General features: G+C 32.5%; 1 protein-coding gene across 1 annotated transcript in view; it reads left to right on the top strand.

The window, feature by feature from the left end:
* The first annotated feature begins 6,697 nt into the window (after window positions 1-6,697).
* LOC134722872 (zinc finger protein GLIS3-like) overlaps window positions 6,698-18,868 on the top strand; it is a 70,500-nt gene continuing 58,329 nt past the window's right edge. The window contains exons 1-2 of the mRNA XM_063586507.1: window positions 6,698-6,729; window positions 9,905-10,017. Coding sequence (XP_063442577.1) covers window positions 9,920-10,017 — 98 coding nt within the window. The 5' untranslated portion in view covers window positions 6,698-6,729; window positions 9,905-9,919. The remainder of the gene's footprint in view (window positions 6,730-9,904; window positions 10,018-18,868) is intronic.

An 18,868-nucleotide genomic window follows, 5' to 3' on the forward strand; every position in this document is an offset into this window, starting at 1 on the left:
ATGTTGATACCAAATTACAGAAAGGGTGGATGTGTAGTTCCTGAGAAAAATGTGACGAAAGTTTCATGGGACGGACTGACTGACTGACTGACGGACGGACGGACTGACGGCCAGACAGAGGTAAAACAGTATACACCCCTTTTTTAAAGCGGGGGTATAAAAATAAAATGGTTTGCACATGTAAAGCACATATATGTATATATATATAAAAAGAGAGAGAGAGAGAGAGAGATTAGGTAAGCAAATACACGTAGCACAAAGCAGCAGAAGCACTATGTCACAGATAATATTGTGTTTCGCTGTGTGACAATATTGACAAAAAATGAAATGATTTGCAAATCTCATTTTTTCCCCTTCAAATTATCAAGTCCGAAGCCATGAAAATATTTTGACGATTTCGAGGGGAAAAAATATCATCAGAAAGATTTCACATTTTTCAGTGTTAATCATATATATTTAAATGAAACGTTTGGTGAAAATATAGACCGACCATTTGCAGTTATTTGCAATCAAAACTAATTAAGTTCCCCCTGTCGATGTTCCTAAAAGGCAATAATTCAACAAAGAGAACCACCAAAGAGGTAGAACCAATTTTTACCTTGCAAAATCTTTTTGCAAGCATATCTTTATTAAATCATTGAAGCAAACGACAGCATTTTAAATAAAGACCAAATTAAATAATCAAGGCTTTGCCCAGACCAAATATTCACCCTGCAAAGCATAAAAAGCAATGCTTACGGTGAACACACCACTTTTGTTGTTGTTCAGATTTTTAAAAAAATGACATCGTACCTAGAGACACCCTGTGTAAAATAATACAACCAGATTACGGAATTCATGCAAAGATAACAACACTCATCAAATAGATAAAGGAAGATGTGGTATGAGTGCCAATGAGACAACTCTCCACCAAAGTTACAAATTATAAAAGTAAACCTTATAGGTCAAGGTACAGTCTTCAACACGGAGCCTAAGCTCACCCCGAACAGCAAGATATAACGGGCCCCAAAAATTACTAGAGTAAAACCATTCAAACGGGAAAACCAAAGGTCTAAACTATTTAAAAATACGATAAACACTTATGAACCACATAAACAGACAAAGCCTTATTTCAAAAGTTTTAGTGCGCTATAAAAAAAAAACCCACTAAAACAAAACAAAAACCAGCTGAGACCTTCAAAGTAAAATTTGGCGTAAGACATGTCATATCACTAAAATCTATTTCTCAATATGCTTATACCGCTTCGATCTAAATAGAATGGTATGCAATGGACCCTTTTCAGTCAATTGAAAGACGCACACTTTTCAGAAATATCAACAATTCAAAAATTGATGTAAAAGAAAACCCAACATTTTGAACATGGTTGCAGAGTTAACAAGCCTAAATATCAACACCACAAAAAAAACAATGACTATATAGTCTTGTAAATGAACATACTTGTGAATTGAAAGCCTGGATTGAATTTCGTAGCTCTTTTTTCATAGTACTTATAATATTTTAAGCTAAAAAGGTATAGAACATGATTTGCTATTGATCGTGATTGGATCTTGTAACGAGGTGCATGTTGAAGGATATTCATTGGTTTTTTTTGTGGTGTTAATATCTGGAAGTCTTAACAAAAAAAATCAGTTATAACATCAAACTAAAACTATTTAAAAGCAATGTAAAAATCAGTCCTGTATCAGAATTTTGGCAAATTAAAGACAATGACGTACATGTATAGAAAGCAACAATCTAATTGAAATTACATCTCCGCACTCGCTCATTTTATATGCTTGGTCGCTGCAATTTTTTAAATTGTTAATATTTCTGCGAAGTCTTAGTCTTTTGGTAAACTGAAAATAATAATGTTTGACCACACAGCGACCAAGCATAAAAAATATGCAAATGCGGAGATTTAATTTCAATTAGATTGAGTCAACGACAATTGTTCCCTCATAATTCACACTGTATTTTTCCTAATTAGATCAACAATTAAAATCTACCGGAAAAGAAGCAAATGTAAGAACATCACAGATGTATATAAAAAAGCAACAACGTTTTAGATGGTTATCATATGCCGCTTATTAGAATGCCAATTTGAAAGACACCTTATCCTAAATGACGGTATCAACTGGACCAATTTAATTAAAATATTAATCTCTGATTTCATTATACTACATATGTAACCATAAATTAAAATATTGATCTCTGATTTCAGATCGGGGATCAATATTTTAATTAGATTGCAACTGGACAATAACAGGAAAATACCAGGACGATCACGTACCACCTAGAGAACTGTTTCGGCCGAAAAACAATAGTTTGATAGTACTTGTTTAGAAGTCCATTATGTGGCAATGGACTGAGAAGAGAACAGAAGCAAGTAGTAGCCTTGTGTCCCATTGGGATTAAAAAGAAAACTACAATTGTCCATATCTTTTACAGTTTTCAAGACAATAGACAATTTTTTGCACGTATACCTATAATATTTTCAGAGGACATCTTCAGGTACACTCAAGAAAAATAAGCATTAGAACATGAACCCTTTTAGGTCCCTCAATATGACTTGTGTGGTTGTAAAGAATAAGCCAAATCGACGACCGTTAAACAACTCGCGGTAATCCGAAATAAATGAATTAGTGATCTGCCTACAACTAAGCCGTTTTGGTTTCAATTGTGCATCTGTCAATAATGTCTTCAAAAGTGAGATTTTTTTTTAGCCGATAATAGATTGATTTTTGTAACTTAGTTTAAATTTCACGCTATGAAATGAATATATGGTGACCCTAAAGGACCCTAAACCTTTACAGTTGGAAAACTGGTGGGCCGAGAACAATAGAAAATCAACCCTTCAAGCGATTGGGGTGACACATCAATACATTTCCGTAGATCGTTCACGTCGGTAACCACACGGATTATATAATATTTTGACACTACAATTATACTTTTTTGTTTGATTGTCTGTTCGATTATGTCATTTGAAATAAAAATTGCAAAAGCCTCTTGTCTTATTTTCATTATTTATGTTGAAAAATGTATAAGAAGCTTCGTTGATTCACAGATAAAAAAAAAAATCTTAATCCGTACTGCATAGTGATAAATATAAAGGCCAGATCATGTACATGCGGATCTAAAGTTTTTTTCATAAGCACATTTTAAGATAGCTCCAAAAGTCCTTGCTATAAAAATATTTCCTAAATCTAACTATACTCACGTGACATCAAGGGGACTTTCCGAATACAAACATTTTGTCTGTATGTTAGGGGGCACTATCTGTCAAAATCATGTTCACGGATTTAACTCAAATTCTCATATTTGATTTATAACATACTAAAACACGTATCCAAATTATAATAAGTCTTTAATAAAGAGTTAACAAGGTATATGCTAGATAATATATATCAGAATTTCGTGCGTATTTTAGTCTAGACGCCATCAAGATGACCCCGAAAACTACCGACGGTCACATAACACGTTATACACATAAACATAATTATATAAATAGATATGGACCTCGTGTAAATGGATCTTTCTATGTCTGTGTGATTTCATGCTTTATATAAAAAATGAGTAAATTTACGATTTTACCTGAATATGAATTATTTTTTTTGTGCATCAAATCAGTCGATCAAATGTTTAACATGTGTTTCACTTTCAATGTTGACATTCTTTTCCTTAAATAACCGAACACAAATCAGGCTTGATCTATCTTTTTTTTTATATAAGATTCTAAGGGATTCAATTAAAAATTATACACATTATACAGTGAGGTAGAATTATTCACTTGCAAATGAATAATTTATCCTCGATGTTTCAAAGCTTTTTTGACAAAATTGAACCATATTGACTGCTAAAAGCGAATTATTATTTTACTATTTTTAAAAACAAAACTAAAAACTCGTAACTTAAATATTTATGTATCTCGTAGCTAGTGCCCCTTTAGTATGACGAAATAAAAGTTATTGGTTGGTTTTGAAATAAGTACAATACATATCTACAAATGAATTATTGTCTCCTAGTATTACATATAATTTTATACGTCACAGGAACACGTCATGCATATACGGTGTTATGGTACAATTGAGAGGTTAAGGTAGCTATAAAACCATCTTTCACATTAGAAAATGCCTGTTCCAAGTCAGGAATATGTCAGTTTTCATCCATTCGTTTTATGTGTTATAGAGCTTTTGATTTTGCCATTTGATTATAAACTTTTTTTTTTAAATTTCCACGGTATATTTGATATTTTTTGTTGGTGTATTCGCATTTGTGTATATATCGAAATTTGTTCGTTGTTTGAATTTGTCTAGCTACATAAATTAATGATTTTTTTAAAACTTTGCTGCCGCGATTTTTATGAAATTTTCGCTTTAAACTGCACTGGGCTAATTCCATACATATGCAAGAATATAGGCAGCTGAACAAATATTTTTTAGGTTGATATTCGAGGAATTTATTCAATTAGCAACATTTTAAAACATGGTTTTCTTTTAAAACAAAACACCAATAACCTGTTAGTTCTCGTCATTTGCTGTATTTAGATGGAAATGCTATTTTTATATGATAAAAACCTTTTATAACGAATATGTAAAATAATCAACGACGTCCTTGCGAATGTGTCAGCCACATGTTCCGTTTGTCAGTGTTTGCAGAGGCGATAATTTTGTGTCACTAGATCTCCCACTGTTTGAAAAAAATCTAAAGTCAAATGATTTATTATCTCTATAATCTAAGACAAAAAAAAAAAAAGAAATGTTACAAAGGACTAGGTTTTGGGAAGGACGCGCACAAACCCACCACATAATTTATGTATGTCATTATTGTGTTGTCTAGTGTTAACCAGGCCGTTAGTTTTCTCTATAGTATTGTTTCACATTTTTAGTCGGGTATATGATGTGTTTGCTCATTGTTGAAGGTCGTATATGCATATGAACTGTAGCTGTTAATACCTTGTCTGTTGGTCGTTAGTGAATAACTGTTGCATTGAAAATCATGCCATAGATACTTATTTTTGTACTCTTTTGGCAAATTAAAATGTTTGAAATGTTCAAAAGTTTATTTTATAATGATTGCAGTAACGTTAAATAAGCTAGGAGATTCACTTTTAACTTCACTACTGTCCGCCAGTAAAGTCAGTTAAGACGAAATAAATCTGAATTACTGAAAATTTATTGTCGAGCCTTCGACTTTAGTCGAAAAAGCGAGACTAAGCGATCCTACTTTCCGTCGGCGTCGTCGTCGGCGGCGTCCACAAATATTCACTCTGTGGTTAAAGTTTTTGAAATTTTAATAACTTTCTTAAACTATACTGGATTTCTACCAAACTTGGACAGAAGCTTGTTTATGATCATAAGATAGTATCCAGAAGTAAATTTTGTAAAAATGAAATTCCATTTTTTCCGTATTTTACTTATAAATGGACTTAGTTTTTTCTGCGGGGAAACATTACATTCACTCTGTGGTTAAAGTTTTTAGAATTTTAATAACTTTCTTAAACTATCCTTGGTTTGAACCAAATTTTGACAGAAGCTTGTTTATGATCATAAGATAGTATCCAGAAGTAAATTTTGTAAAAAAATAAAATCCATTTTTTCCGTATTTTACTTTTAAATGGACTTAGTTTTTCTGCAGGGAAACATTACATTCACTCTGTGGTTAAAGTTTTTAAAATTTTGATAACTTTCTTAAACTATCCTGGGTTTGTACCAAACTTGGACAGAAGCTTATTTATGACCATAAGATAGTATCCAGAAGTAAATATTGTAAAAAGATAACTCCATTTTTTTTCTGTATTTTACTTTTAAATGGACTTAGATTTTCTTCCAGTTAACATTACTTACAGTCGGCAGTTTAAGTTTTCAAAACATTAATTAGATTCATTAACTATCCTATATTTTTACCAAACTTGGACAGAAGCTTCTTACAATCAAAAGATAGTATCAAGAGGAAATTTTTTATTGATTTTTTTCCTCATTTTTTGTTGAGCCTGCGATTTACAGCAAAAGTAGGCGAGACACTGGGTTCCGCGGAACCCTTACAAATTTTTATACCAGGGTTTTCATATTCAATCTTTACTGGTAACATTTTATACAAAGCACAAAAATGTTGTCCTTCACCTCAAAAGTTGACCAAACCTTTGTACAAACTTATTCAGAAGGTTCTCCTGTCTAGATAGATGTTCATATTACATACATGTACATGTTTCATTTCATATATCAATGGAAGAGGGTGATTATACACAAAGGTTGAATCCAGGCTAATTCAGAAAGAGTTAAGTTAGGATGCTGGTTTTGACATGTCATTAAAAATATAATTTTTAAATTTTGAGATCATTTTTCCGTATTTGTTCTTTGAACAGGGTACATGTATTCACCGGTGCAGACACCATACATGATACATTATTGTTTGCCTAATGTACTGTGGCGTCATTGATGCAACAACATAACACCACAAGTAAGTAAATATCCAAAAAAAAATATTCATAACTTGAGACACATACTGGTAATAGACTAAATCGATGTTTTATTTGCATCATCTTCAGACATTTGCATCTACTTGAAAATGTTATTGTTATAGATGATAGAGTTTTGTTTAAGTTATATGGCCATATCCAATTAGCACGTTTCAACTGATGTACGCAATAACAAGACTTTGGTTTAAATGTGTTAATATAACTATGGAAACTTCGAATAATAATGTGAAATGACCAAATTCATTTTTTAAAGGAATTATACAGGGAGTGGAAGGTAATATTTATTTATATTTTTAAATATTGTTTTCATAGAACATTCGTTGATAAAGAGGCAATTTTTATCGCTTCTCGACCACAATTGCAAAATTCAGAAAAAAATGTTGTACATGTATTAAGCATAGCGTAGCATATTAATGTATGCTTCCAAGAGTCAATTTGATTGCTACTAATTGTCTGCTATAAAAACCCAGAGATCTTACATGTTCAGGTATTTCAATGCCAATCTTTTATGGTAAAACTCTTTACAAAGCACAAAAATGTCTTCCTTCACCCAAAAAGCTTATCAAACTTTAAATAGACTTATTCAGATAGTATATTAGTTACGATCATCTGCTGTAAGTCATTCGAGATGATTTATTTTGGAATTATATTGATTCACTCATATGGTCTTTGCATCGGGAAAATTCGCTTTTAGATTGGTACTTTGTATCGTATGTCTTTAAATGTTAGTTTGTTGTTGTTGTCCTTCGTGTTAATCTATTGAGTCAAGCCATTTCCAACTTATTTTTACAGTTTTGCTCTTATGTTGTGTTGTTACACCACTGTCCTAGGTTACGGGAGGGTTGAGTGCACATAGAAATGTTAACCACGCATATTTTTGTATATGCCCGTCCATGGTTAGGAACCAGCAATTCAGTGGTTTTCCCTGGTTGCTGTCTGTCATATTTGTTAATTCTTAGCGGGCCTGTGAGTCTTTGCCACCACTTAACTCCGATGTTGTCGTAGTCACTTGTCCGTTTAATTTTACAAAGATCATCGCCCTTGATAGATAGAGAGAACAGTGAGACAAGAACTACAGACAGTAAACATGATCATCTACCCTGATAGACAGAGAGAACAGCGAGACAAGAATTACAGATCAGTAAACATGATCATCTCCCCTGATAGATAGAGAGAACAGCGAGACAAGAACTACAGATCAGTAAACATGATCATCTACCCTGATAGACAGAGAGAACAGCGGGACAAGAACTACAGATCAGTAAACATGAGCATCTTCCCTGATAGACAGAGAGAACAGCGAAACATGAACTACAGATCAGTAAAAATGATCAAAATCATCAATCTTTTACTTTTACAAAGATTATCTCCCCTGATAGATAGACAGACCAGCGAGAAAAGAACTACAGATCAGTAAATTTATCATCTCCCCTGATGGATAGAAAACAGCGAGACAAGAATTACAGATCAGTAAATATGACCATCTCCCCTGATAGACAGAGAGAACAGCGGGACAAGAACTACAGATCAGTAAACATGATCATCTCCCCTGATAGATAGATAGAACAGCGAGACAAGAACTACAGATCAGTAAACATGATCATCTCCCCTGATAGATAGAGAGAACAGCGAAACAAGAACTACAGATCAGTAAATATGATCAAAATCATCAATCTTACTTTTACAAAGATCGTCTTCCCTGATAGATAGACAGACCAGCCGGAGAAAAGAACTACAGATCAGTAAATATGATCATCTCCCCTGATAGATAGACAGAACAGCGAGACAAGAACTAAAGATCAGTAAATATGATCATCTCCCCTGATAGACAGAGAGAACAGCGAGACAAGAATTACAGATCAGTAAACATGATCATCTCCCCTGATAGATAGAGAGAACAGCGAGACAAGAACTACAGATCAGTAAATATGACCATCTCCCCTGATGGATAGAGAGAACAGCGAGACAAGAACTACAGATCAGTAAATATGATCATCTCCCCTGATAGTTAGAGAGAACAGCGAGACAAGAACTACAGATCAGTAAATATGATCATCTCCCCTGATAGTTAGAGAGAACAGCGAGACAAGAATTACAGATCAGTAAACATGATCATCTCCCCTGATAGATAGAGAGAACAGCGAGACAAGAACTACAGATCAGTAAATATGACCATCTCCCCTGATGGATAGAGAGAACAGCGAGACAAGAACTACAGATCAGTAAATATGATCATCTCCCCTGATAGTTAGAGAGAACAGCGAGACAAGAACTACAGATCAGTAAATATGATCATAATCATCAATCTACACATTATTGAACTTATTGTTCTGTAAGGACAAATTGTATGCCCACACTGCAGCGGAGAGCGGAAGGGGCATTTAGTGTAACAATTGTTCGTTTGTTCGTCCGTCGATCCATACATCCCAAGATAAGTTTCCGTTCTTTGACTCAAGTTTGCCTCAAAAAATATTTAGAAACTTATACATGTAATGCTTTATACCACAAAACTCAGATCATGTTCGAATTTTGGTATCAAAAATTTTACTCATCTTGACTTATATCGCTTTGAATGCAAGCGGGGGCATCATCTCTGTCACATGGACTTGTTCTTCTTTTATTTTCCATTATTTTGCAATTTTTCTCTTTTATCTTGGAAACTTAAATAAATAGCTGTTTATTTTAATGTACAAAAATGATCAGAGTGACAAGATCTGTCTATTAGTCAGCCTTGTCGAAATCGTTAGAGCAAAATTACTTGAGTTTGAAGGTAAAGGTAATATCTTTGGCAAGCTTGTTTGATAGCTGAACCATGAAATAATTATAAGGTGAACTATTATACTACCCTCCTTTCAGAGTATCCGCGTCCTTTAATTAAGATTTTTCTATTTTTTGGGAGGGAGCATTTTAGGCTTCTATCTTGAAAATTATTATAGATGTTTAAAGAATAACGTGATCAGATCTTCAAATAAATCAACATGACTGACAGTGTCAGTTTACTCTAAATAGAGTTATTCCCCTTTAATCAAGTTTTTTTTTAACTTAAAAGTGGCAATATTTGAATATGCAGGTGGGTGAAATTGACTCTTTAGTGCATCTAATTTCTATATTGTTATCTCATAACCACTGCACCATGTGAATAATTCCTCATGTGATTTCTTATGGGTACATTCGTCATTGGCACACTCAAAGTCTCAACATGTATAAGAAGTTAATCTGGAAAGAGTCAGGTTGAAACAATATTATTGATATGCATAAAATATTTACAGGTTGAAAATATTCTACCAAATGAATATTTAGTGCGAATACACCGACAAGAAGGCGCGTGCATGTTCAAAATTTGGGACGACCTGTTCCTAGAATAGAAGAAAAGTAGACTTTATCCGTCCAAATACAAATTTAATTTCCCATTACATATAATTATATCTGTCAATTTCTTCTTATTTCAGATAAAGAAACCATTCATGATGAGGAAAAAGGCAGAGTCAATGGATTGGAATTTTTCATGGAGCGTTACAGCTACAGAACAGAGGAAATTGAGGATAATTTCCTCATTGAACAAGTAAGAAATGGAAAATAATTCTTTACTTAACAATATATGTTTTACTTTCACAAGGATGACCTTGAGGTATTATTTTGCTATGGGACAATCTCTTTGGCCATTTTGATTTGTCAGTCTATTTTCTGAGTACTGTTGAAAAGTAATTTCCTTGTACCAAGTCAGTAATATCAGTTGTTTTCCATTCGTTTGATGTGTCTAAGCTTTTTGATTTTGCCATTTCCGCTTTGAATTTTTTTGACGTTCGATATTTTTGTGATTATACGTTTTACTCCGTAAATACACTGATGTAATCGAGTGCAAAATAGCATTTTTTAAAATAAAATTCATTATTTTTTTTTGTAAGTATTAACATACGTTGTCGTAAAAAATATATATATCTGTAAAAAAAATTATGAATATCTGTGTGCGTGAATATTTGGTGACGCATGCTTACATGTCAACTGGCATTGTGAGGATAAAGAATGTGTATGCTTTATATCCAATCACGGTTGATCGAAATGCGAACATTCAGGGAATGTATTATCCAGTTTTCAAACAGCAAAACAAATTTAACTTTTTTCAGTTGTCCCCTTTGGCCAAAGGATCCTATCAAGTTGTTTAAATGTTAAATACTTGATTGCGATTGCCCTAAAAAAAGGCTAAAATGTTAGAAAAATTGACTTTGAGAAAGAAACTCTAGAGGTCTACAGAAAAATGCAATCTGTATGATTTATTTGCCGGCAAACATATGTTTGGTTTCATCAGAGTTTATAGTACTGTCAGTTCTTTGATTTAATTATTTTTTCAATATCAATGCGTAGCATTTTATCTATATAACAGTAAGCCAATCGTTTGAGTTTACGTGTGCTGAACTGACAACTACTTATATTTCCAACTTTCGTTGTTCTAGAGAGTTTGAACTCTGTATTCTTTGATACTTTTTGTAAAGATATGATCACTCAATGACAATTGTATGTTTTAGTCTAATTTAGCTAAAACAATTTCTGTTGTTTTTATCTACAAAATAAAGTCTACAAAATATGTAAATTGTTGGAAAATATAGCAGTTAATCGTATGAGCAAATAGAAACAGGACGAAAAAGCTAAGCTTTTCGAGCTTTTCACTTATTTCTTATCGAGTTCATACCAGTTTGCATGTTACGTGACAAGTTTTGCGTGTGAAAGCTCAACATTTATGTTCGCAACTATCCGTCCTTGAAAAACAACAAGTGCGTCACTGGCACGTTTCTTACGCATACGGCGCTCTGATGTGACTAGCACTACACTAATTAATTTTTAATTTTTCACACCAGTGTTCTTGCAAATGTCTTTGTTTCAATATAACGTATAAATTATAATTTCGAATCTGCACTTGGAAAACTAAACAACATTATGTATAAATCAACTAACTCCTCATCATACAAGCCTTGTCATTTTCTGCAGGGCTAAGTGTATCGTGGGGAAATATTGCATTTGTAAACAGTTTAAACAAAAATAAGATGCTTTTTCTTACAAAAAGATCAAGAATTTTATCTTAGATATTCAAATTGTGAAACTAGACGTTCGATTACCAAAAAAGACAACAGTGACCATATTTAACTTATAGATAAGGGTAGATAATCTGAATATAGATATAGGAATATGTGCTGTGAGTGCCAATGAGACAACTCTCTATCCAAATAACAATTTAAAAAAAAGTAAACCATTACAGGTCAATGTACGGCCTTCACCGAGGAGCCTTGGCTCACATCAAACAAAAAGCCATAAAGGGCACCAAAGTCACCAGTGTAAAACCATTCAAACAGGAAAACGAACGGTCTAATCTACATAAAAAACGAGAAACAAGGTACATTGAAACAAAAGAACATATCTAGCATTCAAAACCATAGAAAACGAAAACCACTTTCTGCTGTCAAAATAATAAATTGACAATATTATATTTTTCAATCTCTCTGAATCCCTTCGAAACAACATTTGATAAAAACATGTAGCGAGGGATAATTTTGTGAAACACTACTTTTAAGTATAGATCTATATCGGTGTTGATAGTTACAATAATCGAAAGACGACATTTTATGAGATTGCAACGGAATGACATTTCTCTAATTTCGAGGTACTAATTATGTTGCCTTTGTTTATTTTGCATTTACATTGAAGTTGCGGAGCAAAAATGTAAAAGTTTTGAACCACAGAGAGAAAAGTACTTGTTAATCTTTTGCATACAGTTTTATCAAGATACAATTATTTATTGATGTTGAAGTAGATTTTTAAGGGGCTCATGTGGGTTGACCTACTTCTGAATAAGTATTTTCTCGATAAGTAATATTGTTTTGTGGTCGAGGATATTATCCGAGGTCTTTATATATAATAATAATCACATGAGGTCCTTTTTTCCCACAGGATAACATACATGACATATTTATTATTTAGACTAGTCTACCATAAATATGAGGTCCTTATGTATATATATTACAACCTAGTATATTCTATTCAACATCAAAATTGGGCGTGGTTATTGGGTTTGGTATATACTTTTTGTACTTCTTTGTAATATATTTGTTTGTATTTGTTCTAATTGAGATTGTGACACGGTGATGCCTGATGTACCCATTGTTTTGACAGTTTTGCCTGTTGTGTCCGTTTTGTTTAGGCATCGTTGCAAATATAATGGTATTTCATGCTACTGTCATACAAGTGAGAGGTTTAGCGCTATAAAACCATTTCAATCCACCATTTAATTTCTACATTTGAAAATGCCTGTACCAAGTCAGGAATATGAAAGTTGTTGTCCATTCTTTTGATGTGTTATTATTTGATTTTGCCATTTGATTAGAGACTTTCCGGATAGAATTTTCCTCGGAGTTCAGTTTTTTTGTGTTTTTTTTTTTAATTTTGGAAAAAAATCTCACTTTTTGGCTGTCAAATATTTTTCAATATATACATGTTTTCACAAATTGAATTGTGTAACACTATTTTAAATTTGCAGACAAATTGGTCCATGAAATTATTCTATATACCAATTAGGAGCGTAGAATAAGAGTAATTCTAGTATTCAGTTCTAGTTTATGACCAAAAAGCATATTACCAGAACTTCTAGAACTAACTTGACGTTCATATTTGAGTTTTTGGTGAACTACTTTAAAATTCTATACAAATAAAATGATGTTGATTTGGCATCAATAGAAGCTCGCCAAAAAGTAAAGTTGACGATTTCAAAATATTACGATTATTTAAAACAATTCGTGCTGCCAATTTTTAAGCCTAACGTTTTTATCAATATTATTATTGGCAACATTTTTTGAAGTAGTTTTTGAACAAAAGGTACAACAACAATTAAAATGTGGAATAAAAATACAGTTGTAGACTTAAAAAAAGGCAAAATTTGAGGTAAAACTTTTGAATCTTTTCTATACACCAATTTTCTTTCAAATCTTTTTTGGCTATGTCAAAGTAATACATCTCGTTGCGGCTATTGAAAATGACGTACTTGACTTTTAAAAAATAATATGAGTTTTTCACAGTTGTATCCTAAAATATTGATAATGACAAGAAAGCAACATATATCTTGTGCAAAAAAGTTGAATTGCGGTATGAAAAATTAAAACTTTCAAGGAAATCATTATAATTTATAGATTATCGTTGATCTTCTCAACGAGATTGATTTTCTAGAGAAAAGCAATCGAGTTGAAATGACCAATGATAATCTGTTTATCGATATTTTACCTATGACGACGATGTCAATTTTGTGTCAATTTCCTAAGCAGCGCCACGTGCCTCCTTAGTTTCTAGCGATAATGTTCCATCGCAAGCGAGTAGCATGATATGAAGAATTATCACCAAAAAAGATCAAAGGAAAAATGCACAAAATAAATTAAACAGATATCTAACAAACGTACCTTCTATTTAAATATGGGGCTGTAAATAATTTCAGCTAGTAAAAGTCGCCTGACAATGTCTGTTTAATTTAGCATTCAAGTTCTGGTTCATATAAAAAAAACAAATGTAAGAAAATAATGGATAGTAACAGTAATGTTGGTTTATTCATATGCACTTGGGGACAGGACAATTTTTGTTTGTCCTCCCACTTTTTTTCTCCAAAAGTCCGTTATTTTTTGGTTTTCCATGAATTTCAATTATTTTCGTGCTAGAAATAACTTGTACTTTTTATTTACTATCAATTCCAAGTTTATTATCCATGGCGGTTTTCTACGTTCTCTAGTAATTAAAAAAAAAGATACGTCCTTGTCTATTGACTCTAACATATCACAAGTTTTATTCATGTTGTAGCCGGTAAAGGTCTTCATATGTCATTCAGTACTGATATACTAAATAAGTTTGAAAAACAAAGCTTGAACAATACATACGGAAAGCAAACACTCTAAACGGTATAAGTTATCCAATATAATGTCTAATTATATCATTTTCGTGTTGATTTCTATGTATTTTAAGGTCTTTCAATATATTTAATCGTTCTATTGTTAAAAGTTTCTTGTAATCGTACCAGCCAGCTCGAATGGAAAAGAAATGAAATTCGATATATTCAGAAATGTTCTTGATTATTTGTAACTATTGTGACGTCAGCTTTAAACAATATAATTGCACAATGTTTCCAAATGACAAGGAGGGAAAATTGGTTAAATGACAAGAAGACAAATGGTTTAATGCATAAATTTCACCCGATAAATTATCTAACTCTGAGGCGACGCCTTTTTGAAATGAACTATTATTTTCAAGTGCGTAGGGTGAATGAACCTTTTTATTCTTATAGAGAAAAGAAAAAAGTAAATGGGCAGAACTTTTGCTAGTATTTCGTTTAACATGTCCACACTTGGAATATTTGCTTTAAAAGTACAAACGAAATTTTGACTTTGCGGAATCGAACCGTTTTGAAGAACGGATCCAAAGTGGGTGTTATCTGCCCTCCTAATGACCGAAATTTATATGTTTTTTGTTTATATTAATCGTATTTTTTGACTGCTGTCTCCCCTCCCTAAGGATAATTTTACCGGTGATACCATCCGCTCCCATTCTCAATCCCAAAACGTTTAACAAATATTGGCCCCGCCACTAGACTATTTACTACAAGAAGTAATTGATTTTAGAAATTATCAGTAACTGTTTCTGTCATATTGAAATATTTTACTTGTCAAAAACAACATACTATGTTATGAACGAACGAAATATGTGTTACATTTACAAACAAATACAAACAAAAACATTTTAAATTTTCACTTGAATTAATCCAAGTCATTCATGTTTTAACCTTACCAATTATAAATAAAATAATGGTCTTAAGTTTGAACAAATTGAACAAACATTCCTTCCCATATCTTTATATACCAAATATTTGTATCTTTTATCAGCATAATGACACGTGTTGGTTAAATATCAGAAATGTGGAAGTGTACTCGATTCCTCTGTCAATATTTGTATACTGGCAACACACAGAAGAAATAGACCAGGAATTCCAAATGATAACTAGTTCTTTAAAGTAGTAAATCGTCCTATTTCCCATTGTGAGCGTTGTTTTCTAACCTTTGATTTTGATAAGGGGCGTATAAGAATTTCCAATCGCATGATTTATTTGTTTGGCAATAGTGAATTATTTCTCCGTCAAAAATTGTTATGTTTACAAAAATATTGCATACGCATTTTGTTGTTGTTGCTTGTTTAGTTTTATCAACTGTACAATGACATTTCTGCAACGTCAACATAAAACTTTGAAGTATGAGAACCCTTGTAATGGGCTTCTGGTAGTAGGTATATATTTCAGTTTGTGAGAATAAAAATTTGGTATTGAAAAAAGTGACCTGTGTCTAAGGAATGTTGTAGACCATTTTTAACAATCTATTTTTTTTACATTACTCTTTTTAAAGATAAATATCAAAAGATTTATTTTGAATTACCAGGAATTACATGGTGGTTGAATATAGCTACTAATAAAATAAAAGACACACTTGTTTAGGTTAGTCCGATGTTTCATTCATTGTCATGGCCATCAAACGTATCGTTCGGTTCGTGAAGTTTCTGGTGTTGGATCGTGAGGGCGATTAAATAGAAATCAACTTCTGTGTAATAACCCGTTGTATTATTATTGAGAGAACGAATGAGGGGGAAAACTATTGTGTCTGACCAAAAAAAAAAACAACCGAAAATTAAAATAACGAAAATATCGAACTCCGAAGAATATTCAAAACAGAAAGTTCCTTAAGGTTTATGTACCCTTCTGAAGCCATTTTTGTACGAATTTTTCAAACCTCAATTGTATCAAAACTACAGATATAATGAATAATAGAGATAGGCCAGTTAGTACATATTCCAAGGGGAAACTTGATGCAAAACATTATTTTTTACTGTTTCATTGCATTTGATAGAAAAAGAGGACTTTGTGGCAAATAAATCAAGATTTTTATAGAAAATCCACAGCCTTTAATACAGAGATTTTTGTTATAACATTTGAAACTTAAGTTACTCACTTGATTTTCTATGATGTGCTAGTGTTTATTTTTTACAAAAAGTTCTAAGCAACCTGTAAATTCCAAAACACCTCGTGCTGAGTCACTAAAGTCGAGCGCACCCTAAAAGGTGTACTTGAGTTTGGCCATATTTATATTTGTTTTAACCAATAACTACATTTATAAACTTGTTTTAAGGAAATCAATGCTAGCACTGCATGCAATAATCCTATATCTACTAGTCATTAAATTGCCAAATATGAGAGTACAAGGATAAAGGCTGTGGATTTTCTATAAAAATCTTGATTTATTTGCCACAAAGTCCTCTTTTTCTATTAAATGCAATGGAACAGTAAAAAATAATGCTTTGCATCAGATTTCCCCTTGAAATATGTACAAAATGGCCTATCTCTATTATTCATTGTATCTGTAGTTTTGATACAATTGAAGTTTAAAAAGTTCGTACAAAAATGGCTACAGAAGGGTACATAAACCTTAACAAATGACAACACGAATATTCTTCCTTAATACTGCGTACTAAGATAACAAAAAATCAGTACGTTTTACGAAACACAAAAACCGCATTCTGCATGGCTGTGTAATAGTTTAAAAATAAACAAAGACCCTTTTGAGTTGGAACCACAACATATGACCGGCGATTTGTTCTGCAGATCTATGCAATCCGTAACACAGAACGCAATGATCTTCTGTACGTGACAGCAATCGTTACAGGAAGACTTATCTAAATGTATCAGCGTTAGTGATATGTCATCAGGTGTGGTTTTTTAAAGAATAAGGTCGGGATTTTCAAGTATTTTGACCTCCAACATCACATATGACATGTTGTCTGCTGTAACTAATGGCAACAGTATAGAATACCGCTTTTTTAAAATTCCTAAATCGATTGAGAGAAAACTAACCCGGGTTACAAACTAAAACCGAGATAAACAGATCAACGGTTAGAGGAAAACAATGGAACAATAGAACCATTGAAATGCAACATAAAACTAACGCCAATGTACATAGAAAATCTATTAAATAAAACATGGTTTTGATGGCTAGCAAAACCTCCCGCTTATATTGCAAAAGTCGTTCAAATGACAATATAACGTGCATCGTCCTTTAACAACAGCACAGCACCCCAAACAGTGACGAATTTTTGTAATTAGTCATTTTCATACTTAAATTTTGTACTGTCGATCCAAGCCAAACTTTGAATAGTAAAACAGTTTTGCTGTAAACATATCTAAAAATAAACACACCATCATATATACAGTTGGATAATACAAACAGATTTGCTTTCCACTGAGTAACCTTTGTGATAAACATATTTAATGACAAGTAAAAAATGTACTTCAACAGTTTGACCTTGGATTTTATTTCAACCAATACACTGGATAGTAAAAACAATTCTGTTGTCCAGTGTGTAACGTGAGTGACTTATATATTAAATAATGAGAACAACAAAATAGGAACAAATTCTGTTCGTACTTTTCGTAATGGTATTTAATCAGCAAATTGGTACATTTTACTGTATAAATTCTGAACAGCTAAAATTGACAGACTATACAAGCTAAAATTGAGAAGGGAAATGGGGAATGTGTCAATGCGACAACAACCCTACCATAATGCAGACAACTTATTTGATAGATAAAAGGTTTGATCTCAACTGTATTACTTAAGATTAAAAACAACTTCATAGAAACATTTTCAGCTTGGCCATGTGCATATTTATAGTTCAACCATCACACTGGATAGGAAAACAAATGTTTTGTTGTTACTTGTGGTAAATTAAACAAAACAAGATAAGCTAGTTTCAAGATAATAAAACCTGCTTTGCTGTACCCTAATTTAAGAAATAATAATGTCTTTCCCAAGAAGAAGACCATTCAGAAGATAACACAACTGACATATACATCCTGCAAAGCAGTCGCAAAAACAAGGCACGTTAGAAAATCAGAGTCCAAAATATATTTGTGAATGCACACAAAGTAAAACAATTCATGGAATGACAACACATACTTAGAACAACATGTATAGATCAAATTCAGCTAAAGATGCCCAGAAAATGATCGTCGTTACTGATCAGTTGAAAAAAGTAAAATAAAAAAAAATACTGAAATCAAAAACGAATGGACAAGAACTGTCACATTCGTGACTTGGTACAGGCATTTTCAAATGTAGAAAATGGTGGATTAAACCTGGTTCTATAGCGCTAACCCTTCCACTTTAATGACAGTCTCATCAAATTCCGTTATATTTACATTGATGCGTTAAATAAAGACACAATAAATAAAATAGTCAAAATATGGGTACATCAGTCATCATCGTATAACATTTTCAAAAGGAACAATTTAACAGAACACAAAAACATCTACTATCTACGAACACATTGACTGACGTCAGAAAATGTGCATA

The sequence above is a fragment of the Mytilus trossulus genome, chromosome 1, assembly GCF_036588685.1.
Source record: "Mytilus trossulus isolate FHL-02 chromosome 1, PNRI_Mtr1.1.1.hap1, whole genome shotgun sequence".
Classification (NCBI taxonomy): domain Eukaryota; kingdom Metazoa; phylum Mollusca; class Bivalvia; order Mytilida; family Mytilidae; genus Mytilus; species Mytilus trossulus.